The 27,735-nt window shown below is 37.1% G+C and overlaps 1 protein-coding gene across 1 annotated transcript; it reads left to right on the forward strand.

Annotated features, from left to right (window-relative positions):
- Positions 1 to 27,689, forward strand: LOC308661326 (protein FAM240B-like). The gene is made up of 4 exons (XM_081316249.1): positions 1 to 46; positions 1,505 to 1,651; positions 25,602 to 25,744; positions 27,456 to 27,689. Exons 2-4 carry the CDS (start codon positions 1,568 to 1,570, stop codon positions 27,538 to 27,540), a joined length of 312 nt encoding a protein of 103 aa, XP_081172375.1. The 5' UTR covers positions 1 to 46; positions 1,505 to 1,567; the 3' UTR covers positions 27,541 to 27,689.
- Positions 27,690 to 27,735: the final 46 nt, after the last annotated feature.

Here is a 27,735-nt window from a genome sequence, read left to right on the forward strand (position 1 = left end):
ATTGGAATTGCTATGTCATTGGACCACATTGCAATGAGTTATTAATGTAAGTGATGTGTTATTATGTTTGCTATGATCCAAATTATTAGAATTTTAAAGTAAGAATTATTGTTTTGTGTTGCTGTCTCGTGTCTTTTTCATTGGGTTTTTTCATGGCACACTGTCCTGGGATCATGTGTGATCACCATTTGTAATCTTCCCAGCTGGCTTTCAACAAACAAAGTCAATAGGGAAAGCCGGATTCGCTTAATGCCCATATGATTCACTTAACAACTGCAGTGATTCACTTAATAACCATGGCAAGAAAGGTTGTAAAGGGGACAAAGCTCACTTAACCACTGCCTTGCTTAGAAATATATATTTGAGGCTCAATTTTGGTCATAAATTGAGGAATATCTGTATCCCACTAATAGGTCCATCAAAATCAGTGATTCTCATATTGCATATTTCTAATGAGAAGAAAGTGTCATTGGTGCCAAAGAGAGGTCATGATTTGGACTAGAAATATGGCAATGAAAAAGGGCCCATACATGGTACCAATCCTATTTGGTGTCTTCTGTACAAATGTACTTGTGTGGTGTGTGATTCTTATGGAAACATACATACATACAGTACACACAGACCCACACTCAAGGCCTCTCATTTTAAATATCTTTTGTTTTTAATCTGCAATTGAATCATGTGGATTACAGAATAAAACAAAAGAAAATCCTCTCAACCAAGTGACAGCACACTGCACATTCTAATTTTGTGCTTAGTTTTGAACAACAGACAAGGCATAAAAGACAAAAGAAATTATACAGAATGTATGCTGAGAAAAGATGAGCAGTTGCATCGCTCAGCCATTTGAGATATTCTAAAACAATACATTTAGCACGCATGTGCGGGGAAACCTTTACCTTTACCTTTTACAATCTATGAACAAACGCTTCCTAAATAATAGGATTCAAAACTGCCAGCAGATTTTATAGGATAAACAAGATATCATTTATTCTATTGACCTTCAGGTCTGTATTATCAGCCAAGATCACAAGAGCATATTTGAAGCTGTACTTCATTGGAAATTTCACTGAGGAGTATCTACAAAATCCTTGAACCTGGAAAGTTGGCAATCGTTCATCTTTCCTTTGAAAAAGAGAACAAAGAAAAAGAAAGAAAGTGGATGGAGACAGAGTAGTATATAGTACTGTACTGAACAATTAAGATTTGGTTTTGAGCAGGAATCATATGATCAGAGATTACAGCCAAGAAATATGTCAGTTTCTTTCAGCTGTTGTTCTCAGGCATTGAATCACAGCCAAGCTGGCAGTGCATTTATTTTGCATCTGTGGGAAGTGTAAATTAGGAACAGGTTTCAGAGAAAGAAAGAGAAGGCTGTATAGTGTGACCTCTTGACTCTAAATAAAGATTTAAAATATGAAGAATTTTCCATGCAAACTTTCCTATATGTCCAGAATCTTCAGTAAATATGAGCCCTGCTCATCACATCTCATTTGATCTACAGGACACACCCAAATAGCATTTGACTTTGGACTGATTTTATTTGTTGAAATTGAGGAAAGACAAGATGAAGAAGAGAGAGCTGAGAAATTACAACAACAACAAAATTTGTTTTATCTTCACTTTCTATATTATGAGCTGCTTTGGAGAGGTATGTGTTATTTTTGTTGTTGTTAAAGCCACTTGATTTTGCAACAAAAAGAAAACAGCAGGGCATATTCCTCCTTTAAAAAACCTCATTTCTAAGTGTGATCAAGAAGCAGAATTTGGGGCATTTTTATTATACCATGACTCTTTGTTCTTAGGATCTACTAGAGCCAATCTCCCAAGAGTCACAGCCTCAAGAGGTCCTACCGTTACTGGGTCCAATTTGATCTTTACTTTCTATATCCTCTCTAGTTCATAATTTCCCCTGGTTGTCATACTTCTTCCTGTTGTTGCTGTCACTTGGTCCTGCTACATCTATCACCACCAATGTCTTGTCTATTACCACAATGTCTGGTTGATTAGCTAGTACCTGCCTGTCTGTCTAATCTAGAAGTCCCACAGTACTTCTTATTCTCCACAATCTTCTGTGGAATCTCCCATCTGGATTCTATTGCATATAATATTATATGCACTTTATACATTTAAACAGTTATCAGCAATAAACAGAATTTGCTTGTTTTGACAACTGCCACTTTTTCCTAAGGTGCATAATTTTCGCCTCATTTTTAATGATATCAATTGCACAGCAGAACAACTGCTGTTGCAAACACAGATTTAATAAGCCATTTGATATATTTTCCATGATTGTCAGAAATGGCAAATACATTGTCATTTAAATTCAGACAATCCACCCACACAAAGATCAGAATGCAACCTGAACGTGAAAAGATAACACGATAGCTGCACATAAAGTAACATATCCCCACTGGCAAAAGTTAATGCTGCATGGTTAGACAGTGTATTAATATTACAGAAGTTGATGTGAATAGTATTAAATAGGCACTTACAATATTTGGACTTGGTGACAGTAAACTAGTTGCATGCTGATTCCATTTATAGATTCCATGTAACTCTTAAATCTGTATTCTGTGGATGTGGCTGTTTCAAAATTATGCTTTGTTTGACATTTTACCTCTTATTTTAATGTTCAACCTCATAAGATGATAACAAGGGTTCCTCTTAGCCCAATCTACAGCTAAGATCAGGAATGTCCAACATTGGTAACTTTAAGACTTGTGGACTTCAACTCCCAGAATTCCCCAGCCAGCCACAGGTCTTAAAGTTGACAAGATTGGACATCCCTGGCTTAAGATAATTCAACACTTTGTTCCCATGGAAGTGCACAAGAGCCCTATAAGAAATGTTGAAACAGGATGGACATGAACACAGCAGCACTCCCTCTATGCATGGTCAGGAACTCAGGTATTTAGAAAAAGTAGTATTTCCAGGAGAACTGTTCTAAGAAAGTTCAGCACCATAAAGTCTTTTAATCCCCCTTTTATGTGCTTCTTCCATACATTGGTTACCAGATTTATTTTCTCCCACAGCTCTTTCCAACTTGCATCTAACCACAGCACAAGCAGGGCCTGGCATCATCTTTGTTCTGTCATCTTCCCATGACACTGCCTTCTTTTAATCCTAGCTCATCTGTGAAATGTCTTTCACTATGCAGTTGTTAAAGAAATAGAGGTGGTCAGGTTTACCCACAAGATGTTATCAAAGTTGTTACTGTAATGATTTAAAACTGCACCATAGTTTTGCATTGCAGGCTAACTCTGCTAATTGCCAGCAGTTTAAGGTTGACCTCTCAAGGTTGACTCAGCCTTCCACACTTCCGAAGTTGGTAAAATGAAGATCCAGATTATTAGGGGCAATATGCTAATTCTGTAAAGAGGGCTGTTAAGCACCATGGGGTGGTATATAAGTCTAAGTGCTAGCGCTAGTGCTAAAACAGAAGCAAACTAAAGTTGGAATGGTGACTTAAATGTCATGTCCCTAGAGTTTTCTGCTGACTTAGCCATTAGTGGATAGCTGATTTAGCCCCCAGAAAAAGCTCTAAATAACTTTCTTTCCACCTACCCCATGAACATTATGGCAACTATTTAAACAAAAACAAAAACAATTGCAATGTCTTTTAGACATATGTTTTTTATTTACAGCTCAATTTTTATAAATTTTAATCCAGCTTCCATATGGAATGGGGTTCTCTCCATTTTGTTTTTCTTTAGTTAAATTGTTATGTCATTTTATTGCATTTTTATCACTGTTGCTAGCTCTTTGGGTCATAGACATGGGTATCCAGTACAAACCACAATGACAAAAAATGACAACATTTAGACATAAACCACAGCCTTTTATACTTGCATCCTGATGCTGGTATGAACATCATAGGATTTGAACTGTGATGTCATGACATCCATTTTTGTGATTCCCCTCCCTCCCCCAAGGACCTTATTCAGATGCTATATGAGAATAAAAAGATAGATAACAAGGACAGTAAGTCTCTAGGCAGTACACAGAAAAGGAGACTTGAGCTATTATTGATGTTAATATTTTGGATTAAGAGATGTTAGAGGGATAGAATCAAGATCATGTGAAGTGTTAATACTACTTTATAACACCTTGGTAAGGCCACACTTGGAATACTGCATCCAGTATCATGAGTTTGACACTCATGTTCTAATGAGTGCTTGATTACAAATGACACAGGAAGTCTATGATTGGATTTTTTAACATTTCTTTTGATGGACACCTGTTGTCTAGCACATTTGGAGGGAACCAGACTGGGGAAGACAAGGCAGATAAAAATTTTGGCAGCTGAGATTATGGTTGACATTTGTCCTTCATAAACGTACTGATTTTTTTTACTAGCAACTCAACTTACTTCCTTCCTTCCTTCCTTCCTTCCTTCCTTCCTTCCTTCCTTCCTTCCTTCCTTCCTTCTTTTTCTCTTTTTCTCTTTCCTTCTCCTTCCTTCCTTCTTCACTCCTTCCCTCTTTCTCTCTCTCTCTTTCTTTCTTTATTTTCTCACATTTCTCATGAAACTGGACATTGAATGTAGGAAACAATCAACAAAATCCAGGATTAGTTAAAAATGAAAAAGTATAAATTAATATCAGTGAAAATGTTACTTTGCAATCAATCAAAATCTGTCAAAAGAGACCTGCAACAGACTGCATGGCACACCCTGGGACTAAGCCTTTTCTATAAGCCAGATGAACAGGCCGCTGACAGCCAGAACATTTTAAATAGGACAGATTTTAACAGTCAAGACAGATTTGTAATGGGAGCAGCAGTCTTTCAGATGGTCAGGCTCTGAGCTATTACATAGCTACATAAAAAGATGGAATTAAAGAAAATGTAATTCATTTTAAAAGGTAGCTTGGAATAACTAAGAACTGTATACAAGGCTGGTCAGTTTCTCACTATGAGTAGTTTAGTATGTGCAGAATTTGTACCTAATATAAGAGAGTTCTTATTTAATCATTTATTTTACAAACTTATATCTGATCACTCCTGAATATGTTAAAACTGCACAATCAGTACCATAGAATATATTTGCAAAAGATTTGATCTAGTAGCGGGAAGTGGGAGCAGATTAAAAAAGTCAAGAGGAAAATTACAACAGAGCAACCAAAGCCTCACCCCTTTCTACTTATATGTGATGTTGATGTAAACACAAAATAGCTAGGACTCCATCTTGCAACCATCATCTTGAATTTAGTGTATAAAATGCTGTTTCTCCTACTATGGGTAGTTTATGAATTCAGTAAATTAATAATTCTCGGCTGTCATGTTCCTATGTAGGTTTGGAATCTACAGTTCCTCTTCAACTTAGTATAAATGCCAACAGAAAACTGTTTTCTGAGATGAATCACATTAAGGTGGAGGTGGGACTTCAGACAATTACTCACACCTAGTCACCTCATGGCTTGACTACTGCAATGAATTCTACATGAGACTGCCCTACAAGATTGCCCAAAAGCTTCAGTTGGTCTAGAATGCAGCTGTATAAGCAGTGATAAGCCTGCTTCAGTATACCCTGCTTAGTTTCCATCATAATGTTTAACGATTCTCATGGTCAAGAAAAGAAGTTTAATTAAAAATCACACTATCCAGAGACAAAGTTGAAAATTTTTTGGAAGCCTGAACTAGCACTGAATGTTGAAATGATCATGAATTTCTTTGCTGACCTCAGCATTATGTTGACTTTTGCAAATAAAGTTAATGCTTTCATTTATTAACTAGATAAGCTTTGGTGCAAGATTATTCTAATAATCTCTGCTATTTCACCGATATTAACACATTAGTTATCTCAGATAAGTTATTGGAAAACAATTAGGTGAGTACAGAGAGCAAAAGTTGGCAGAGGTGTAAATTGCTCCTTCTTTAGATTTCACCTCAGGTAGTTCTTAAGGAGCCGACTGTTTGATACTTCAGTTAATGATAAAACTGGTTTAGAGGGTTAAAGTGGACCCTTGAAAAAGAGGCTACTGGGATTTTCTATGTTCAGATCTTGCCAGTGGCATGGGTTAACTGAGAAATAAAAAAATGAAAGTATGTTGTAAGATTTGGTGATGTTCGATGATAGAACAATAAATACTCAGTATACTATAAGACAATGCAGTCTTTCTAAAATAAATAGATACAAGACTTCCATGGATTTTTTAAGGTTGAGCTAACTTCAGTAACAAAATGGAGCAAATAGGTCTATTACCAATGTGGTTTATTAAAATGCCAGTTTAAAAATAAACATCTTGACTTTCCAAAGCACTCTACAGATATTATAAATATATTATATTTATTTTCCTCCATGATTAGGCTTTTCTGCACCATCTTGCACTTTATAAAGCCTTCAATGTGGCTTATAAAATAATATATTCACCATGCGTAAGCGTAATCTTTATATATAAGCCTCCTCGTGGATCTTGGTTGATCTCATGTCAGTTTGGCACAAACTTGAATGAGAGATTATCAAGGAATATCAGAGCTGGAGGTTAGGATAGATGTATTTATATATTTCCTTCCTTCCTTCCTTCCTTCCTTCCTTCCTTCCTCCCTCCCTCCCTTCCTTCCTTCCTTCCTTCCTTCCTTCCTTCCTTCCTTCCTTCCTTCCATACTTTACAATGTTCTCAAGAGGAGGAGCATTGTTCAAAGTGTCCTTTTGATTTCCTGACTTTGCAATGGACACCTTCCTCTCCCTGTGGAATCAGATAATGTAGGAGGGATAGCATTATTCAAGAAGGCTGTGTTTCTTAGTTATCTCAGGCAGGGGGCTGCAATGTTCAGGAAATGAGTTTGGTCTCCTAGTTATTCTAAAATAGCCTTCCCTTGATGAAGGATTTATGTCATCCTCCCCCACTCTGACTTCAAATAAAAAGTACAGAGGTGTGCATTTCACTGCTGTTCTCACACCTCTTTCACTGAAGCAAGGTCCATTTTTATAATAGTTTCATCGGTTGGGGTCACACAGAAAACATCTAAAAAGTAAGTAAGACATTTTTGATTGCCCTCTGGATCACACGTGGTATTAATATATGGCAACCAAAGGTAAGATGTTGCTGGCCACACTAGAATAAAATCATCAATACAAATCTTGTAAATAGATTTAAGACACATAAAGAAAAGCCAGGGGGAAATTCTCAGCTTAACACCATTCCGAAATACTTAGCACTGTTGATGCAGAGGAGATATTTTAAGACTACTATGTCCTTTACCACATCCAATGGACAATATAGCCCCAAATGCTTCTGGGTAATATTAATTGAGCCACATTCTTAAGTGATATGCAGTATTAAAATACATGGAGATTTTCACCTTATTTCTTAACACAGTTCCTGATTTTGATATAGATGGGACCTTGAATCAAAGATTTGTGAACCTTCAAGATTAGAATGTTGTTTAATTGTAATTGTCTATCAAGGAACCAAGTCACTCAAACCATGCTTTCTTTAAACAAAGAATGAGCAGTGATTTCTGTACATCGTATGTATTACTCATTCATTTGCAGCTGATGGTGTGATAGCCTAGTTATTGGATATAGAAAATGTCCATAAACAGCTGTTACATTTATGCAAATCAATATTTAATGGCTTGTTACGGCACTTACAGTGAATCTGGAATCACTCATTCATTCGGATTGTTGGTCATTATATCATGAAGACAGATATAGATGGATGAATTAGGACAAAGTCTCATGCATTTCATTAGAGCTTCGCTTGGTATTATCTTAGTGAATAAAAGAACTATGAAGCACAAATGAACTATTTTTTTAACTAGGAACAGTTAGGCTTGCTCCAAAACAAATTATAGGTAACAAGTTTCTAAATAATCTAGGCTTCTAGTAGTTAGTATTAACTTTTTTAAAAATTGAAGTGTATGTTTGTTTATTGTAAGTCTTCTTTTTGTCTGGAAATCAGTAAAAATCTATATGAACAGAGGCTCCTAATTATAATCTATGTGAAAATACGGCATCCCAAACTTGTTATTACAGCTAATTAATATTTTAAAATCTAATTCATGTTTGTGCAAATTGCTTGTATTAGTTTACAGCCTAAGTTCTGTATTACTTATTATGAAGTTTATGATTGTAGTATAACTGCACTGAGCACATGCATTGTCTTCTAAGTGCAGAATATCCTTCACGATAGCTTTGTGATGATTAAAATATAATATGATATATAATTATGTTTAATTTAAAATAAATATGCTACTAAAATAGCTTAAAGTCTTCGAAGTTTAATATATGAAAGCATAAATGAAACCAAAAAAGATATGCATCAATTCTCTATTTAAAAAAAATAAAGGAAGCACATCTCTTACCCTAATGTACCTGACAAAATTATAATATTAAAATGTGAGATATGAAAGTTAGATAGATAATCTTAAACTCACAGGGAAAAGAAGTAATTAGCAGCCACAAAACATCTCAGCTAGAACATAAATGTACTTCTGATTTCCCTACCCTCACTGAAATAAGATTGTTTTCTTTGAATTCCTAAAAAGCAACATTTCACAGACAATTGTAGATGAAATGACTTTACATAATTAATTAACATTTCTATTTCTCCACTGAAGTGCCTTTCCGATAACTGGGAAACTCAATTAAGAAAATCAACCACATGTCAGATAAATGTCAGTTAATAGCCAACATCACAGTATGTATTCCACACTGGTATTGGGGGCAGAATAAAGTTGTCCTTATTAGTTGAGTAATTAATCCACAATTTTAAAATCTTTATCTAGACATCAAATGTACAATGCAAATGTTTTAAAGACTTTTACATTGTAACTCTTATCTTCTTAAAACTTTAGTGAAAGTCAATGCTTGCTAATAAATTTGTCCTTGAGCTTCCATGCTTATTGTATCTAAATACTTAAGCACACACATAAATACACTTCAGTCATCTCAAAGCTCCTTGTACTAGTTAATGCTGATGTTGGCTCAAAATGAGACACTGTTTTAGCACCACAGAGAATAGCTGTCATGCTTATAAAAAAGCTACTATACCAATGGAATCATGAAGCTATACATAGGAAAATAAGGAAATATTACATTTAAAGGATATATTTCACGAAAACAACAATATGAACTCCTTTCTAAGAGAATACATTTAAAGTGTTGATAAGCAAATAGTCCATGTATAGATTGTAACAGAGCCCTGATTTTCTAAATGGTCCCGTGCTTCATCTTGTCATTCTAAAGATTGTTGCTCATCAATCAAATATACAATGCAAACCAAGAGAATATGAAAATAAAATGTGGAACTGGCACTATTTTCAATTGATAAAGCTGGAGAATTTTTCTCTAACGGTAAAAATTTGGTTGGAAAACAATATTTAATGTAAGTATCCTCAGTAAAATTAATATCAAATGTAGAAAAGAAAGAAGATCCGTTATTAGATTTGATGGAAGTGATTTGAAAACATTCTCCCTGACCTGCTTATACAAAAAATCCAACTCCAGTGAATATCTTTGGGCTTGAGCTAAAGCTGTTTCCTGTTTCTCTTTCTTTAGCCATTTGGCAACTGCCTTTAAAACATTAATAAATTCAGAGGAAAACAGGAAGCTTAAGAATGAAGACCATATTTGGTAAATCAATTCATCCATCCCACTAAATTCTGGTTTGGCTTGAAGTTAGGAATTTGGCAAATCCAATCATTGTGCTCTACAGATAATATTTTAAGGTTTAGCATATAATGTTGTTGAAAGAAAAATCTTCATCAGGGTCCAGTCCAAGCTGGGAATAAACAAAATGGAGACTGCTTCAGAAAGAAGGTTGGAGTTTACTGAAGAGCAAATCCAGACAGAAGCATGGCTCTGGGAAAACTGACCACATGTAGTTGGGAGTGGTGGGTTTTTATACCTTCTGGGGCTTTTGAGGTTGTTTCCTGTTTCCTGTTCCTGTTTGAGGCTTTGTATTTCCTGTGTCATGTACTTTGACCTGAGTCTGAGTGTGCCCTTTTGTGGGTCAATGTTCCCAAAGGTCATGTTTTTTAGAGTTTGTGTGGGGTATGTAGATTTTAGGGGTCTTTGTCTTCCTAAACCTATCAGCTTCTAACTTCCTGGCTCCAACCTTCCTGAATGGATTATTACATCTACATTTCTAAAAGCTGGTTTCTGCTGAGTTTTCTGGCTGGGGGATGGAAGGGAGAATTTTCTGCTTTTTTTAAGATCTTCTCCATTATTCCTTTGGAGAAATATATTCTGCCTTTTTAATATCCCCCAAAATATTTCTTTCTCTGGATTCTTCTCACAGTGTTAACCAGCCAGTGTGAGTTTAGAATAAGCAGATCAACCCAATTGCAATAGCATATACAGGTAGTCTTTGTTTATCGATTGACTTAATTAGTGACCATTTGAAATGGCAATTATGTAAAAAAATAACTTTGCAATCAATCCTCACATTACTGTCGCTGTGTCCTACAGTCACATAATTGCCCTTCATGTGCTTCCCGACCAACCTGTGACAAAGGAGATAATGGAGAAAGTAGAAGAAAATCAAAAGTTCTGTTCACTTGCTGTTTCACTTAAAAACAGTGGTGGTTTGCTTAGCAACCAAATGTTAATGAGACGATAAACCAGTCACAGTCACAAGATTTTCCCCTTAGCAACTGGAGTTGCTAAGCATGCTTAGAACGGAGTTGCCAGCCCCAGTTGTGATTGCTAAGGGTGGACTGCCTGTATGGGGAAGCAGGAGCAATGCAAACATATTGGAGAATAAAGCTGGATGTGCTCACACAAGCTCGCATACCAATCTTTTGCCTTCACATGTAATGCAAGGCACTGACCCATTACTAGTAAAGATCTAAGATGGGGTGTCCAACCTTGTCAACTTTAAGTTTTGTGGACTTCAACCAGCCATGCTGTTTGGTGAATTCTGGGAATTGAAGTCCACAGGTCTTAAAATGGCCAAGGTTGGACACTCTTAGTTTAAGATTTGCTCATTTGGTCAGAGAAATGGGAGGGAAGGGGAAACTTATTTCCTTGTTTCAGCCTTGGATTGTCTTTACATCACAGGTTAAATTCAAACCAGGGCCCCTTGCCGGCAGCATTCAGCCTTTGCCGGCAGCATTCCATGACACTTTTTTTATATGTATAAACAGATTACCCATTTGTCACTTAAAAAGCAAAAAACAACTACAACAGAAAATGAGTGCCTAGCCAAAGTATAAGGGAGAAGTAAAAAAAAAATACAATCAAATCCAGTTTTTAAATTCCACATAAACATAACTAAGATAAGACCGGGAAATTGCATTAATACTGTGGATCTGCCACGAAATATTTGAATTAGCGTTAAACACATAGCATGTTTGCAGAATCATGCAATGATTGTTTATTCTTATCTGTTTGAGATACAGAATGGAAGAAACCTGAATTGTCAATTATTCTTGAAAAATACAAGGGGCGAAGAAACATTGGAGCAAACCTTCTTATCAATGTGATGCTGCTGGGTTGAACCTCGGGATTAACCAAAATAGTATTGCTGAACCTCTTTGAGCACAATGCAGCTGTCAAATGCACTTTACCTTTCTTGTGTAAGCCTTCTGTTATGTCATGGAGGGGCCCGCTTCACCCTCAGGATGTCAAATCCTCACTTGTTCGGGCGCTACATTATGTCTTTGGAGAGGCTTTGCATTCTGCTCTGATGCAACATCCATCATAATTATGCTTCCCACAGGAAAGCACAACACTGCAGTGCTAATAAATTTCTACCTAAAAGCCCTTCAAAAATCAGAATATTTCGTGAGGCATTTTTGAAGCAACTAGAATCTGTAGTTCTTTGAAGCCTGGTTTCCTGATCATGCACACCAGCCCAAATATGAAACACTTTTCCATAATAATTAAAGTAATAAAATCATCCATCCACCAGATTAATATGCACTGATTGGTTTTGTTTATCAGTTTTCAAACGTACTTCCTCTTTTGCTCTTCATCACAGATTCTTCCCTATACTCTGGGTTGGAGACATCTTCAGGAATCTTCTACATTGGCCTGTTGATCCAACTTGCAATTTTAAGTCATGATAGCAACAAAAGATTTTTCCCATGGTTCAAAATTATATTAGTTTATCAAAGCATAAAATATAAATATATAACGAAAAATGAAAATGAAGGTATAATAGGGGAATAAAAGGGGAAGAGAGAAAAGTGTAGGATAGAGGGGGAAATGCACTGACTTCCAATTCCTTTTGGTGCAGTAATGACATGAAATCTCATTTTTTTAATGTTATATAATAATATATACTAGCCATTTCTATAACACCAAACATCCCTAATCAGCAAAACCAAAGTTTAATTTTTTCCACCTTAAGCACAAAGTCCAAAGGTGATAGAAACAAAATTAATAGTGTTCTTTTCTTTAATCAAAGCAGTCAGTTTAGCCATCTCTGCAAATCTATCACCTTTTGCAGCCCTTTGTCCAATGGGAGAAATTCAATTCAGCCTTTTTGTTTATTTTATGTGATGCTCACTTATGTTCCACCTTTCTTCCAAACAGCTAAAACTGCCATGCATCTTCCTTCCTTCCCAATTATTTTTTTTATCACAACAACCCTAGCGTTAGATTAAGCCAGCAATTAGGCAAATTGCAAGTACCATTATTCATATTTATTTTCTAAAAAGAATACTAGTTGATTTCAGGTCAAATAACAACCTGTAAAAGAGTGAGCGCCTGTTACTCGTCCCAGCTTCTGCCAACCTAGCAGTTCGAAAGCACGTAAAAATGCAAGTAGAAAAATAGGGACCACTACGGTGGGAAGGTAGTTCCGTGCGCTTTTGGCATCTAGTCATGCCGGCCACATGACCACGGAGATGTCCTCAGACAAGCTCTGGCTCTTCAGCTTTTAAACGGAGATGAGCACTGGCCCCTAGAGTTGGAAACGACTAGCATGCATGTGCGGGGGAACCTTTACCTTTACCTTTTTAACAACCTGTAATAAATTAATATATCATTACCATCTTTAGAATGCAAGAGATTCATACAATAATTATAATCCAGCACCATTTCAGTACACCTTATTCAAGTATATTTTTCGCTTCCCTTACTCTGTCCTCATTTTGGCCATGAGTTTTATGCAGATGCTGGTTGAATGCATGGCTCTACCTATCTGATCTATTAGCAGCTTGGAGAGCTCTGTCAGGCTCTGCTCCAATGTATTTGAAATTGCAACAAAGCTTATATTTTTCTTCAGTAAACTGTGTGGTAGTCTGCAGTATTCCAGTATTTGAGGGGCTGCCACAAAGAAGAGGCGGTGGGGTCACATTATTCACCAAAGCACCAGAGGGCAGGCCAGAAACAATGGTTGGAAACTGATCAAACAGAGAAGCAACCTGGAATTAAGGAGAAACTTCTGACAGTGAGGTCAATTAACCAGTGGAATAGCTTGCCCCTAGAAATCGTGTGCACTCCATCACTGGAGATTTTTAAAAAGAGGCTAGACAGTCACTTGTCTGAGATGGTATAGGTTCTCCTACTTGAGCAGAGGGCTGGACTAGAAGACCTCCAAGGTCCCTTCCAGCTCTATTCTATTCTAACAAACTAACCTAAATTTAGGCATGACACTTTTGTTATATGTGCCTTTGATTCAGTCTTGACTCTTGAAACTGCCTTTAACTAGACCCTGATGTTTTCTTGGCACATTTTTCTGAATTGGTTTGCCCCCAGAGTGGGACTAAATTGTACAATTTCCTGGTTTTTAGCTTAGTACCTTAACCACTGCACCAAACCGACTCTCATGCCACAACAATGTTCCCTAAAGCCTTTTTTTTAATGAGTAGAAACTAGTTGCTGCCTGTATTGTTCAACCAAAGTTTATTAAGAAGGTGGATTGGCCATTGGATAAATTTGCTAGCTAGACCTTTGTCATCAGGGAAAGATATTTTCGTGACTAGCAAACAACAGTCAATCTTCCTAAAAAGTCTACTTTTCAACTATCACCTGCATTCTATTATAACTCAGGATATTCTTAAGAGAAATCCACATTCAGGGAACCCAGATGCTCTCTCCCTCTTAGTTCATAACACCCCACCTCCAACGTCTTGTATTCAAGGGAGGTATCTCCTTACCATCATCCCATAAGGCAGAGGCCTTCAAACTTGGCCCTTTTATGACTTGTGGACTTTAACTCCCAGAATTCCTCAGCCAGGCACGCTGGCTGAGGAATTCTGGGAGTTGAAGTCCACAAGTCATAAAAGGGCCAAGTTTGAAGACCCCTGTCATAAGGGTTCAACATTCTAGAGTTCCTGGAATTTGTTGGTTGGTACTTAGAACTTCTCACAAACACTCCTGCATTCCCACTGGCTACAACAACATCTTAGCTTAAGGGAAAAAAGTATGTTTATAAAATTCTGACAATTTCCCTTTTGTACCTCACAGAGCCTTTTAAGTACAACAGAGGAATGTCAGCTGGAGAGCTTCACCTCATAGTAGCTGGATGGATGGAGACAGAAACCCCCCCCCCCACACACACACACACAGTTTCAAGAAATATAGATGGCTGTATCAGCATTTTATGTTATTGCCCTACTGTCTGGAATGGAAATGGGCAGATTTTTATCATGTCAAATTCAGTGCAGGATGCCATTTGATTGGGTTTTTGTTTTGTTTTTAATTCTCCTATTGGTCTGCTGGTAGTGAACACTAGGTGGCTTGTAAAACTTCCAGCATGTTATTGTTGTTGCAAGGTCAAACAAAAGTGAAGATTAGTGATTGGCTTCAGTGGAATGAAAATGGTAGGAGTGAACTGGCATTTGCCATTGTCTCCATCTGGAAACCCCCAAGGTTCTTTCAGCTTTATGGCATAGAAAGAATGAAAAATTAACCTGAAGCTAGAAAGAAGCTTATATGTTCTAAAAGTATAATTTTCCATATATGGCTTCCAAAACTGGATACTTTTCTCCTGCTTTCTCTAGACCTTAATAGGCTAGAACACACATTTTTCCTGATTTAAAATATTTACTTGCAACCATAGGTTTTAGCAAAATTGCAACACAATTACGAACTCTGAAGTGAGTTATGTAAAGGTATGCTCCCTCTGTTCTTTTCTTCTCTGAATTATTGATCTCTAAATGTACTTCAGTTCCCATAATTCCATGGTGGCATATTCTTTACCATATTAATAATCAACAGTGGAAGTTGAAATTCAATATTTCTGGAGAGAACCAGACTGAGGAAGATTGTTTGGAGACATTCTGAGGTTTATCATCATAATATCTTAGATTCACATATTGTGCTAAATCAGACTGTGACATGTATGATTTGGTTTAGTGTTTTGTGAACCCAGCTAGTTCTCATTGGATCAATAATGATAGTTAAGCAAGCATAAGTAAGCATACTAAGCCCAGCATGTGAACCCAATCAGAAAGCTCGTTGTCTGGCCTGCTTAACCATTAGGGCCAGAGAAGATTAGTACCAATTGAAGTATTTTATGCGTGAGTTATGAGGATTAGAAATATTCATGCCACACTCATATTAATATTTTCTGGGTGACTCAAGAAGATGCTATAAGTCAGAGGTCCCCAACCTTTTGGCACCAGGGACCAGTTCCATGGAGAAAATTTTTTCCACGGACCGGAGGGGGCATGGTTTTGTGTGCTACCTGCATCCCACGGATGGGGCTTTGCTTGTTTGTGTGGACCAGTTGCTGACATGCTGTGACCCGGTACTGGTCCACAGACTGGGGGTTGGAGACCCCTGGTATAAGTGATCACTGGGGAAATTACCTAAATCAACTGCTCCTGGGAAATAGAAAACTATCCTGCCATAATCTTTATATACTGGACGTAGCTGTAAATGCCAGATGGAAAATCCTCTTCTTTCATCTGTTCCTTTATCTTGTAGCTACTGAAATATATTTGATCTATCTTGCTTTCCACATAACAACATTAGTACTATTTCCGAATTTCCATTTACTTCTTTGGTAACATAGTTGTCCAATCCCTGCGAGGCCTACCTTTGCAAATTCAGTCTAAAAATAATCAGTGCAATTTAATATGATTAAATCTAAAAATAAGCTTTCCTACGGTATCTCGTATAGTAAAAATGTTTTCTGACCTCTGTCCGATTATTTCTTTCATCTGGCAGCCGCCGCATCTGCTCAGCCTGTTTACAACTAGTGCAGTGTCAGAAATGATTGCCTGGGAGCAGGTTTCTCATTGTCGTCTTTTGGCATGCTTGTCACCGTAGGCTTAAATTAAATCTCATTCAGTCAGAACTTCTGCAGCTGTAACAGGCTAGCTCAGGTCAGGACTAACCCCAGAGATTTACAGAAAGACTACCTGAAACAGTTTGCCTAGCTGTCAGAACATTACTATTTGTTCATCTTCAAAGATTTAAAAATCCAGCATTTAAGTGGGCAATGAGTAGTTCCTACTTAAAGCTACATTCTCTGTTTTTGAACTTGTTTGATTCATTATCCTTGTCATGTAAAGAATCAATTCCCAGTCCTTTTATTTGCATAGTTCCAGTGGTGGGATTCAACCGGTTCGCACCACTTCAGCAGAAGCAGTAGCTAATCTTTTGTTGCCCAGAATGGACTTCTGGAAGTAGCATCCACACAGAGAACCGGTTGTTCACATATTTGACTCCCACAACTGTGTAGTTCCATCTACTATTGTCAGTAAAGGTCTTTTAGTATCATGGCCCAAGCAAAAGGTTGACAAAACAATGCCTGTAGGCAGCACACTATACAAGAGAATCCTATTCTCCCATAACATCTCAAAATTCCATTAAAAAAAAGCTGAATTGTTTTGAAATCGCCAAACACCACAAGACGTTAGAGTATTATTCTGAAGTCTCATGAGATATTGAATGAGAAATCAGCATTTACAAGAATTAACAATCTCACAAGATTTGGACTATTTACTTATTTATTTGTTTTTTAGCATCCATACTAAGAAAGATTGGTAGTATGCTGGTAGTTAGATTATCTATATTATGGTCTCCAAGTACAAATTGGCAAAATTGAGGTAGGGCAGTTGTACAGAAGCACAGCATTGCATTAGAAAACTAGGCAGGGCCATAGTCTGTTTAAGGGGTAAAATTGGTGCATTATTGAAGGTGCCCATTTTTCCCAATCCAAACAGCAACTTTTTTGATCCAGACACACTTTTGGTGACCCAAAAATGGGTAGGCTATGTGAACCTAGTAGGCTATTTGCAGCTTTCAAGCCATTATTCTTTTTTTTACTTCTTAAGGTAGAAATGTATACATATAATTGTGTATATAATGTGTGTGTGTGTGTGTGTGTTATGGTTTGGTTACTAAGTAACAGTGGCAAAGTTTGTACAAATCTAATGTACAATTGCCAGATTAACAAATGACAAATCTGCTATGGCTTAACATTATGTATGACTATACTCATTTGCATATTGCACTAAGTTAAACTATGGTCCTGTTACACAAGTGAGTTATAACAGCCTAAATTGCTATGCTATCCTTAAGAAATAGATCCCAACATGTTTAGCTTCTGATAGACCCAACCCTACCCCAGTATATTTAATGTTGTGAAAGAAGAACAAGTTCTACTGAACAAGACTGAAATTGATTTGAATATGCATTTTAAAATGATAGGTGTATGTTTTGTCATAAAAATGACATGAACAATGTGAATATATATATATATATATATATATATATATATATATATATATATATATATATATATGTGTGTGTGTGTGTGTGTGTGTGTGTGTGTGTGTGTGTATGTGTGTGTGTGTGTGTGTATGTGTGTGTATGTATGTATGTATGTATATGTATATGTATATATATATATATGTGTGTGTGTGTGTGTGTGTGTATGTGTATGTGTGTGTGTGTATGTATGTATGTATGTATATGTATATATATATATATATATGTGTATATATATATATATATATATATATATATATATATATATATATATATATATATATATATATACATATGCTGTCACTGCTTTGACTACTGCCTGTGGATGGCCTTGGGTTAGGCCGAAACAGGAAATAAGATTTGTCGTACAAACAAAAAAATGAAAATAAATCAAGCTTGAAGGGATACAAGACAAAAGATCGTCAAAAGTTGGTTTATTTGATTAAGGTTAAAATAAATATGTTGCTATCTCTGGTAACTCTTAATGGACTTTTGCTGATATCAGGACTGCATTGACAATGCATTATGGATTTGTCTATCAATAAAAGATTAGAATATGAGAAGAAGAGGTCATTTGTTGTATTTTAAGAGAGAGTGATATGAAAACTAATTATACTTTATGTGATGGAAGGGGAAGTTATTTTTTTATATATATTTTTTTTCTTTACTATATTTTTTATTTTATTTTCTATTTTTCTTTCTTTACTGCATTTTTATTTTTTCTATTTTCTCTCTTTTTAGTTTGTATTAGGTTTTTTTTTTCTTTTTAATTATAACCATTAATAAAATTATTATTAAAAATAAGACTACCGGTGGCAATTATTTCTATTGGGAATTTTGGTTGGTTTTTTTTTTTCCTGCAAAGCCTGCAGTAGCTCAGGAGAGGACATTTTTCTCTCCTTGTTCTAAGCTGTTCCAGGCAGTAAAAGAAAATCACAGATTGTCCTCACATTGCTTTTGAGAGTTTGGGAACCAAGAACTGTACAGGGGTTGAAGGGCCCTTAGGCGCCATCATGCTAACCACTGAGAAATCCAATAATAGCGCTTCAGAGTTTTGCAGCAAAATCCAGGAAACAAGTCACTAGTACGAAAACAAATCTTCCCTCAGACGTCAAGGATAATACTTAAGTAGTCACATAGAAATGCACATGAGGAACCCACCATAAAAGACCCAATGCCCGCAACCCCGGAGGAATTGAGGGGTTTGGACTACAGTGTTTCATCTAACACTTGCCTTGTTGTAATCCATTTTATTTTTCAGAACTGAACAGAGCATGACATGAAACCTGCAACATGGCACAAGGCTGGTTCTCCAAAGAGAAAAAGCCAAAACACTGCAGGGCACACATTCAAGCAATTGCTTTGAAAACAACTGCCCACTTCAAAGAGTTTACTTCTGCGCTTGACATACAAGATGTTTGAATTTCCAGTGATTTAATTTATATGAAGATTGGTGGTTCTCAGCTTTGTGTTTCTTACTCTGACTGAGAGGGAAAGTAAATCATTGTGTGAATGCAGAGATGATGGGTGGTTGAACTATAAAAGTCTTCATATTTGCTCTAAGAAAAGAAATTTAGAAGACAGTGAGGGGAAAGGAAGCAAGCATGGCACAATCTGGGAGGCAACTAGCAACTGAAAAGCTGATACATTTTATTTTCCCCACAAGGTTGTTCAGTCACCTACTACAGACAGAATAGGAAATATAATTTCACCTCTAAATTTCTTAGGAAATAACATCATTTTACTATGTACAACCTAACATTTCTAAGGAAATGTCAGGAATTAAACCGATTGCCACGGGAGATGGTGAATTCCCTTTCCCCCTCCCTTTTTTTCCTTTTTTTTTGATGCATTGGAACTAAGGCTGGAAAGCTTTCTGTTGGAGATGCTTTAATGCAGGGCTTTTCAACCAGAGGTACGAGTACCACTGGTGGTACTTTGGCAACTGGTAGGTGGTACGCGACCATCCTAGACAAGTGTAGTGGGGGAAGGGAATGAGCTGAAGCAGCAGCAGTACTGCACAAGCCTGAGGGAGAGTCAGCTGGAGCTGCAGGGCTGTCGGGGTTCTGCAGAAGCCCAGGGATCTGTGCACACGGCTACATGCTGATCACTGCTTACGGCGCACCCAGAAGAGAAAAGGAGGAGGAGGGTGGAGAGAGGAGAGGTTATAAAAGGAGGAAGTTTTGGTCAGAAAGGGAGAGAGAAAAAGATGACAGAGAAAAAGAGACAGAGGAGAGGAGAGGCTTCTTTGAGACAAGCAGAGGGAGAGAAGGGGATAGAACAATGCAAAGATTAGTGTCAGAGAAACAGGCGTAAGTTTCCCATTAAAAGTGTGATAAGTGGGTGTACAGATAGTCCTCAACCTATGACCACAATTGAGCCCAAAATTTATGATGCTAAGTGAGAAGTTTGTTAAATGAGTTTTGTCCCATTTTATGACTTTTCTTGCCACATTTGTTAAGTGAATCACTGGAGTTGTTAAATTAGTAACAATCTTGTTTCCCCATTGACTTTGTTTGTCAGAAGGATGCTAAAGAAGATCAAATGACCCTGAAACCATCATAAATATGAATCAGTTGCCAAGCATCTAAATATAAATCACGTGATCCTGGGAATGCTGCAACGGTCCTAAGTGTGAAAAATGGTCATAAGTCACTTTTTCCAGTGCCGTTGTAACTTCAAACAGTCACTAAGCGAACAGTTATAAGTCGAGGACTATGTGTGCTTTATCATTTTTTTTCCCTTTCTTTTGGCCATCAAGTTTTTGACACCTTGCTAGGCGACTGGTGGTACATGAATACTGCCATATCTTAAAAGTGGTACAATCTGTAAAAAGATTGAAAAGCACTGCTTTAATGGATTCCTGATCAGTGCAGGGTGCTGAAGTCAAAATCATTCTGATTTTATGATTTACTTTGAATTTAATCCCAACTTCTGAACAGGAAGGGAGCATCTAAGGCAGGGGTGTCCAACCTCAGCAACTTTAAGTTCTGCTGGCTGGGGAATTCTGGGAGTTGAAGTCCACAAGTCTTAAAGTTGCCAAGGTTGGACACCCCTAATCGAAAGCACTGACTTCTTGCTCATTGCAGAAATCCAAATTAAAGATCCCCAGACTAAAAGCGTGTTCAACTCTCCTACCTTAAACATATACATGGAAAGCAAGGCCATCATCTCTGGATAAGTGGTTCCTTTGTTGAACAGCTTTTGTTGTCAGGTAGTTTTTGTCTAACATGAAGTGACAACAATTCCTAATACTTCTTTTCTTTTATAGTCTTTGACTATTAGAGGTGTTCCTTCATTCTAACTGCCTTTTCTCAACCATTGCACTCTTTAGAGGGCTGAATTTCTAGTTCCCTGATCATGCCCATTGCCCTTCTCTGAACATGTTCCAATTTCTCTGAATCCTCTCTAAAGTGCCTATTGGATATTGTTTAGCAAAATAAGTTTGAATTTCATTCCTAACTTTGAGAGCATTAGCTACTCCATTCAAATGTGTTAACTTCATGCTTACTATAAAATATGAGAGCTGCGATCCAGGTTTATCTTGGGGAAAGCTGTTCTATATATACACAAATAAACTTGAGAACTATTGTGCAGCAAACAAGCTTTGTTAAAACAAACCTCAGGATAATTTCTCAACTTTATTAATGGTTTGATTGCAGAGCCATTAACCAATCAGGAGCAGGAAGCAGGAAGAAGATGGTGATGATGTGCACTCCTATGCATTCTTTTTGTCCTGATATAAAACAGTATTTTCCTAGAAGTGATTGCCAAAGAAATAACATTAGAAAAGTAGGCAACATATTGGCTTATCGTTTCCAAGGAAATTATACTTTTCAAGGGAACATGATTCTGCATTCATGAGTAAATGTTAACTTTCTTCATTCTAATTTGAAATTAATCTACATACTGCAAAGGTAAATTGAGAAATCAATACATTTTGTCATTCAGAAAAAAACACTAATGAGCATTCAGTAAAAATTATCTCCTAATAAAACAACCCACCTCCTAAGATCTCAATTTCATGACTGGTAGTCCCCAAGTGGCCTCTTGATCTCCTTCAAGCTACAGTGTAATCAAGCTAGCTCTCGTGCTTTTATTATTCTAGCAATATTTTTTCATAAAATAGTGTTACGAGATCATATATATGAAGAAGTAAGCAAGAAAATTATACTGCTAAATTTTTTTAAAAGTAATCCTTTGAAAATATTTGTGACAACTATAATACAATAGTAGTTTGTTAAATGGGTTTTTATTTTCTCAAGGACATTGTTTTTACCTTTATAGTTATTAAGAAATAGCAGATTCCTAATTAGGATTAGAATCAGGTGCTGTTTCCTTCTTGACACTTCTTATAATCTTTTAAATAATAATAATAATAATAATAATAATAATAATAATAATAATAATAATAATAATAATAATAATAATAATAATAATAAGAAGAAGAAGAAGAAGAAGAAGAAGAAGAAAAAGAAGAAAAAGAAGAAGAAGAAGAAGAAAAAGAAGAAGAAGAAGAAGAAGAAGAAGAAGAAGAAGAAGAAGAAGAAGAAGAAGAAGAAGAAGAAGAAGAAGAAGAAGAAGAAGAAGAAGAAGTAGTTGGAAGTTGGAAGGGACCTTGCAGGTCATCTAGTCCAACCCCCTGCTCAGGCAGGAAGCCCTATACCTTTTCAGACAAATGACTGTTCAGTCTCTTCTTAAAAACTTCCAGACTTGGAGTATTCACTGCTTCTGGAGGCAGGTTGTTCCACTGATTAATTGTTCTAACAGCCAGGACATTTCTCCTTAGTTCTAGGTTGCTTCTCTCTTTGGTTAGCTTCCATCCGTTGCTTCTTGTCCTGCCTTCAGGTGCTTTGGAGAATAGCTTGACTCCCTTTTCTTTGTGGCAGACCCTGAGATATTAGAACACTGCTATCATGTCACCCCTCGTCCTTCTCTTCATTAGACTAGACATACCCAATTCCAGCAACCATTCCTTATATGTTTTAGCCTCTAGTCCCCTAATCATCTTTGTCGCTCTTCTCTGTACTCTTTCAACATCTTTTTTACATCGTGGTAACCAAAACTGGATGCAATACCAAGACATTGTAAAATATATTAATACTTCATGTGATCTTGAAGTTAATGCAGCCTAGCACTGTACTGGGTTTTTTGACAGCTGCAGCACACTGCTGGCTCATATTTAAGTGATTGTCCTCTAGGGCTCCAAGATCCTTTTCACAGTTACTACTATTGAGCAAGGTATGAGCTATACTATACCTGTGCATTTGGTTTTTCTTGCCTAAATGTAGAACCTTACTTTTTTCACTATTTTATTTCATTTTGTTAGATAGCGCCCAATGTTTAAGTCTGTCAAAATCCTTCTGTATCTTAAGCCTGTCTTTTGGAGTATTGGCTATTCCTGCCAGTAAAAGTAATAGAATTGAAATTATATTAATACAACTGAAATTATATTAAAAGAATTGAAATGGAAATGAGCTGGTCACATAACAAGAAGAACTAGTGGCAGTGGACCTAGGCGCCATGGGTCAGCAACCGAGAGAGAGAGAGAGAGAGAGAGAGAGAGAGAGAGAGAGAGAGAGAGAGAGAGAGAGAGAGAGAGAGAGAGAGAGAGAGACAGAGAGAGAGAGAGAGAGACACAGAGAGAGAGAGACAGAGAGAGACAGAGAGAGAGACAGAGAGACAGAGAGACAGAGAGAGAGAGAGAGAGAGAGAGAGAGAGAGACAGAGACAGAGACAGGCACTTGCACTTTCTCTCTCTCTCTCTCTCTCTCTCTCTCTCTCTCTCTCTCTCTCTCTCTCTCTCTCTCTCTCTCTCTCTCTGTGTGTGTGTGTGTGTGTGTGTGTGTGTGAAAAAGAGAGTAGCTGTTCTCCGAGAAGCTGACAAGCTTATTGGGCAGGGCTCCTGCCTTTGCTACGTCTCCACAGGAAGCAGCAGAAAGCAGGGCAGGAGAGCCAGCCCAATAAGAATGTGTGTCAGCTTGTCCAAGAACAGTGTGAAGCCAGCTTGCCAGGTGAGCAGAAGATCAGAGAGAGGAAGAGAGGGGGGAGAGAGAGAGAGGGAGGGAGAGAAAGAAAGAGAGAGAACTCATGCACAGTAGCTTCTATTTCTTTTTAATTAAATTCTTCAATCAAGCTCACCCCTTTGTGTGTGTGCACACGTGTGCACAGGTTTTGCAGCTCCCATTGGTTTTTTTCCTCTGGGAAACGGGTCCAAGTGGCTCTTTGAATGTTTAAGGTTGCCGACCCCTGACCTAGGCAGTCATAGAATGGATCCCACTCAGTGGTGGGATTCAAATAATTTAACAACCAGTTCTCTTAGCCACAACCCCAGCTAATACGTGGTGGCCTTGTCCCCTTTCCTGTAAGCACCAATCGGGAAACTAGAGAGATGAATCGTCTATTCCTGAAATTATATCTGAGATGCACCACCTAGTTTTTGCTGAGTGACGTGATCAAAGCCACTGCATCTCCATTTGGTTTCCATCACTCCTCTCTTGGACATTTGGGGAGCATTGGTTTTTTTTTCCCCGCCTGGAAGGAAGTTGAACGAAAATCAAACACAGATTTATCATAACTGGTTGGCCGAACTCAACAAAAAATTAGGTATCAGTTTTGCTGAACTGGTGTGAACCGGCTGAATCCCTTCTCTGATTCCACTTGATAAAAAGTGTCAATGAAAAAGACAAGATGGATTAATGACATCAGCAAGTATTGGGGGCGCAATTGGCAAAAGAAAGCTCAGGACCGTATTGGTTACAAACATGAGGAAGAGGCCTTCATCCTGCAATGGATAGGCAATGGCGAGGAGGAAGAGGAGGAGGAGGAGGAGGAGGAGGAGGAGGAGGAGGAGGAGGAGGAGGAGAAAACTTTTACACATGGGAAATTTAAATTTTCCTTTGTCACATGCTATGAGCCTAACTCTGACCCTAACTCTTATCAGTAATTACAAGGTAGAAGGATATGCCACCCTCATGTTATACATGTAGTTTTTCCTTAAAACCTAAAACATTAAAGAAGAGTAATCTGGAGAAAGTAGAAAGTCATTAAATATAAGGCCAATTTTCAAACTGACATCTTTCTACATTTTTTGACATGCTACCCCACTGACTTGTAAAACAGTATTTCAATGCTTTAGTTTTCTTGTAAATTATCATGTCTGCTATCATAAGTTATCATGTGTACCATCATAAAACTCTGAAGGTTTAGAATCATCACAAGTTTTTTTTTCACAAGTAAAAATAACAGTTTAGGAGTTCCAGATATTGCTAGTGCATCTGATGCAAATTCTGTAATCAAAAGATATTTAGCTGAATATACCATTCAGCAGCTTCAGGAGTGCAAATGTTTTGGAAGGCTGGTTAAAAATAAGGTGAGCTAAAGTATTTGCATCATTTCTCTCCATTAATTTGATCAGAAAGGATTTACTTATGATTCTCAATTTCCCTGTGGTTGTTCCAGAGTGTCAATTTCCCATGAGAAATCAAGCTTCATTTAAAAAAACACACAAAAAAATCTTCTAACTTGCTGTTTCTTCCTTTCTTCTCTTATCTGACAATTTTGGGATACAAAAATGGCAGAATATTCTCCACAATCATGGGTTTTGAGCATTTAGATTTCTGCTATGATCTAATAGTCTAGTTATATTAGGGACAAATCATATGGAATCCTAATTATGTAATCTGGTTTCTTTTTAGAAGGTATTGTAATTGGATGATGGCAAAACTTGACGGTACATCTTTCTTATACTTACAGTTACATGGAAACAAAAGATGGAGGGTTTGCTTTTTTAATCACAGCCTCTACTAAATGAACAATTACAGATCACAATTCTTAAGAGCTTTAGGAATGAAAAATAACCTAATATCTTTCTGTGAAAATTATGAGTGCCTTGCACAATAATAGTGACATTATGGAAGAATGAAGCTGTTTTTTAACTTCTAATTTGGGGTGGGGAAATTTTTCTCTTTCCCCTTTACAGAAAATGAACAATCAATATTTTCGCTATGAAGTCCTTGCCTGTGAGACTGGTGAGCTGAAAATCTTCTGGGAAAAAACCATTGAGAAGCAAACTCAACATCTGAAAGCTGAGAAAGACCGTCTACAGAGAAGTGCATTGACTAAGTAAGTGAGTACATAGTTGACCATTTGTGTTTGATTTTGTTTGTTTGTAAATTTCATAAACAATATATGCAGGACATATGTGAGAATGGGACCAGGCAATTTCTGATTTCAGAGAAAGAAAAGATGGCACCACATTCCCTACAATGGCAATATGGCAAGATTTTTCAGGCACAGCTGTGTTCTCCAATAGAGAAGAAGATCTGGACTTTGTCTCTCTCTCTTTCTTTCTTTCTTTCTTTCTTTCTTTCTTTCTTTCTTTCTTTCTTTCTTTCTTCCTTCCTTCCTTCCTTCCTTCCTTCCTTCCTTCCTTTCTTCCTTTGAAACAGCCTGTCACATCTTTTCTATGTTAATCAGAACTGAAACAGTTCTGATTCCAGAAAACTAAATTTAGGCAAGAAAACCAAATGCACAGGTATAGGTGGTTCCTTGCTCAATAGTAGCAACTGTGAGAGGGATCTCGGAGTTCTAGTGGACAATCACTTAAATAAAAGCCAGCAGTGTGCTGCAACTGCCAAAAAAGCCAACATAGTACTAGGCTGCATTAACAGAGGGATAGAATCAAGATCACATGAAGTGTTAATATCACTTTACAATGCCTTGGTAAGGCCACACTTGGAATACTGCATACAGTTTTGGTCACCACGATGTAAAAAAGTTGTTGAGACTCTAGAAAGAGTACAGAAAAGAGCAACAAAGATGATTTAGGTGACTGGAGGCTAAAACATATAAGGAACAGTTGCTGGAATTGGGTATGTCTAGTTTAATGAAGAGAAGGACGAGGGGGGACATGATAGCAGTGTTCCAATATCTCAGGGGCTGCCACAAAGAAGAGGAAGTCAAGCTATTCTCCAAAGGACCTGAGGGCAGGACAAGAAGCAATTGATGGAAATTAATCAAAGAGAGAAGAAACCTAGAACTAAGGAGAAATTTTCTGACAGTTAGAACAATTAATCAGTGGGACAACCTGCCTCCAGAAGCTGTGAATGCTCCAAAACTGGAAGTTTTTAAAAAGAGATTATACAGCCATTTGTCTGAAATGGTATCGGGTTTCTGCCTGAGCAGGGGGTTGGACTAGATGACCAAAAAGTTGGTCCCTTCCAAATTATTATTATTATTATTATTATTATTATTATTATTATTATTATTATTATTATTATTATTATTATTATTATTATTATTATTATTATTATTATTTCTCTCTCTCTGTTTCTTTCTTTCTTTCTTTCTTTCTTTCTTTCTTTCTTTCTTTCTTTCTTTCTCCTTTAAGTCCATTTTTGACCCCTGGCAATTATCTGGACTAGTTCCTGCAGTTTTCTTGAAAAGGGTTTTGAAGTAATTTGCCATTGCCTGCTTCCTAAGGCTGAAAGAGAGTGACTGGCTCAAAGTTACTAATTTTGCTTTGTGTCTAAGGTGGAACTAGAACTCATGATTTCCCAGTTTCTTGCCTGATGCCTTAACCACTACAACAAACTCCCTTATGTTCTATCTAAGATGATATACCCAGTTGAGAGAAGCAAGAATTGATTGGAAAAATATAGGACTAGAAAGGTTTTAAGAAAAATTTTAAAAATCAGTTGTAGCTAGCAGACCAACCTTTCTTGGTTCTGGGAAATTAAAATAGAAAGAGTGAATTCTCCATTGATTTGGCCAAAGCAAGGCTCCTGCTGGTTAAGCAATGCCTCTGCTAACCAACTGCCTTTTTTCCGAACAGACTCAGAAACGAATGGAAAGCAATGCTAGAAAAAAGATTAAAAATGATAAAAGAACATGAAGAAAAGAAAGAAGTCCCTCAATGAAGAAAAAGCACAGGTTTATGTGCACTGATTGGAAAATGGCTGAAATTGAAAGAAGAAAATTTGCACTGAGGCAAAGCTGTAGTGTTTGGCTTGCATTTGCTTAAAACAACTTTCCAGAACTGAATACTCTCCAGATATTTTGGACCACATCTCCCAGAGCTCCCAGTCAACATGGTAGCTGTAACACACCTGAAG

This window comes from Vipera berus (genome assembly GCF_964194415.1).
Source record: "Vipera berus genome assembly, chromosome: 2".
Taxonomy (NCBI): Eukaryota; Metazoa; Chordata; class Lepidosauria; order Squamata; family Viperidae; genus Vipera; species Vipera berus.

Excerpts from the sequence above, each read along its gene's own strand:
- LOC308661326 (XM_081316249.1), top strand. The coding sequence starts at position 1,568 with ATGAAGAAGAGAGAGCTGAGAAATTACAACAACAACAAAATTTGTTTT. Across the intron at positions 1,652-25,601 it reads TTATGAGCTGCTTTGGAGAG|AAAATGAACAATCAATATTT; the intron begins GTATGTGTTATT and ends TCCCCTTTACAG. Across the intron at positions 25,745-27,455 it reads CAGAGAAGTGCATTGACTAA|ACTCAGAAACGAATGGAAAG; the intron begins GTAAGTGAGTAC and ends TTTTCCGAACAG.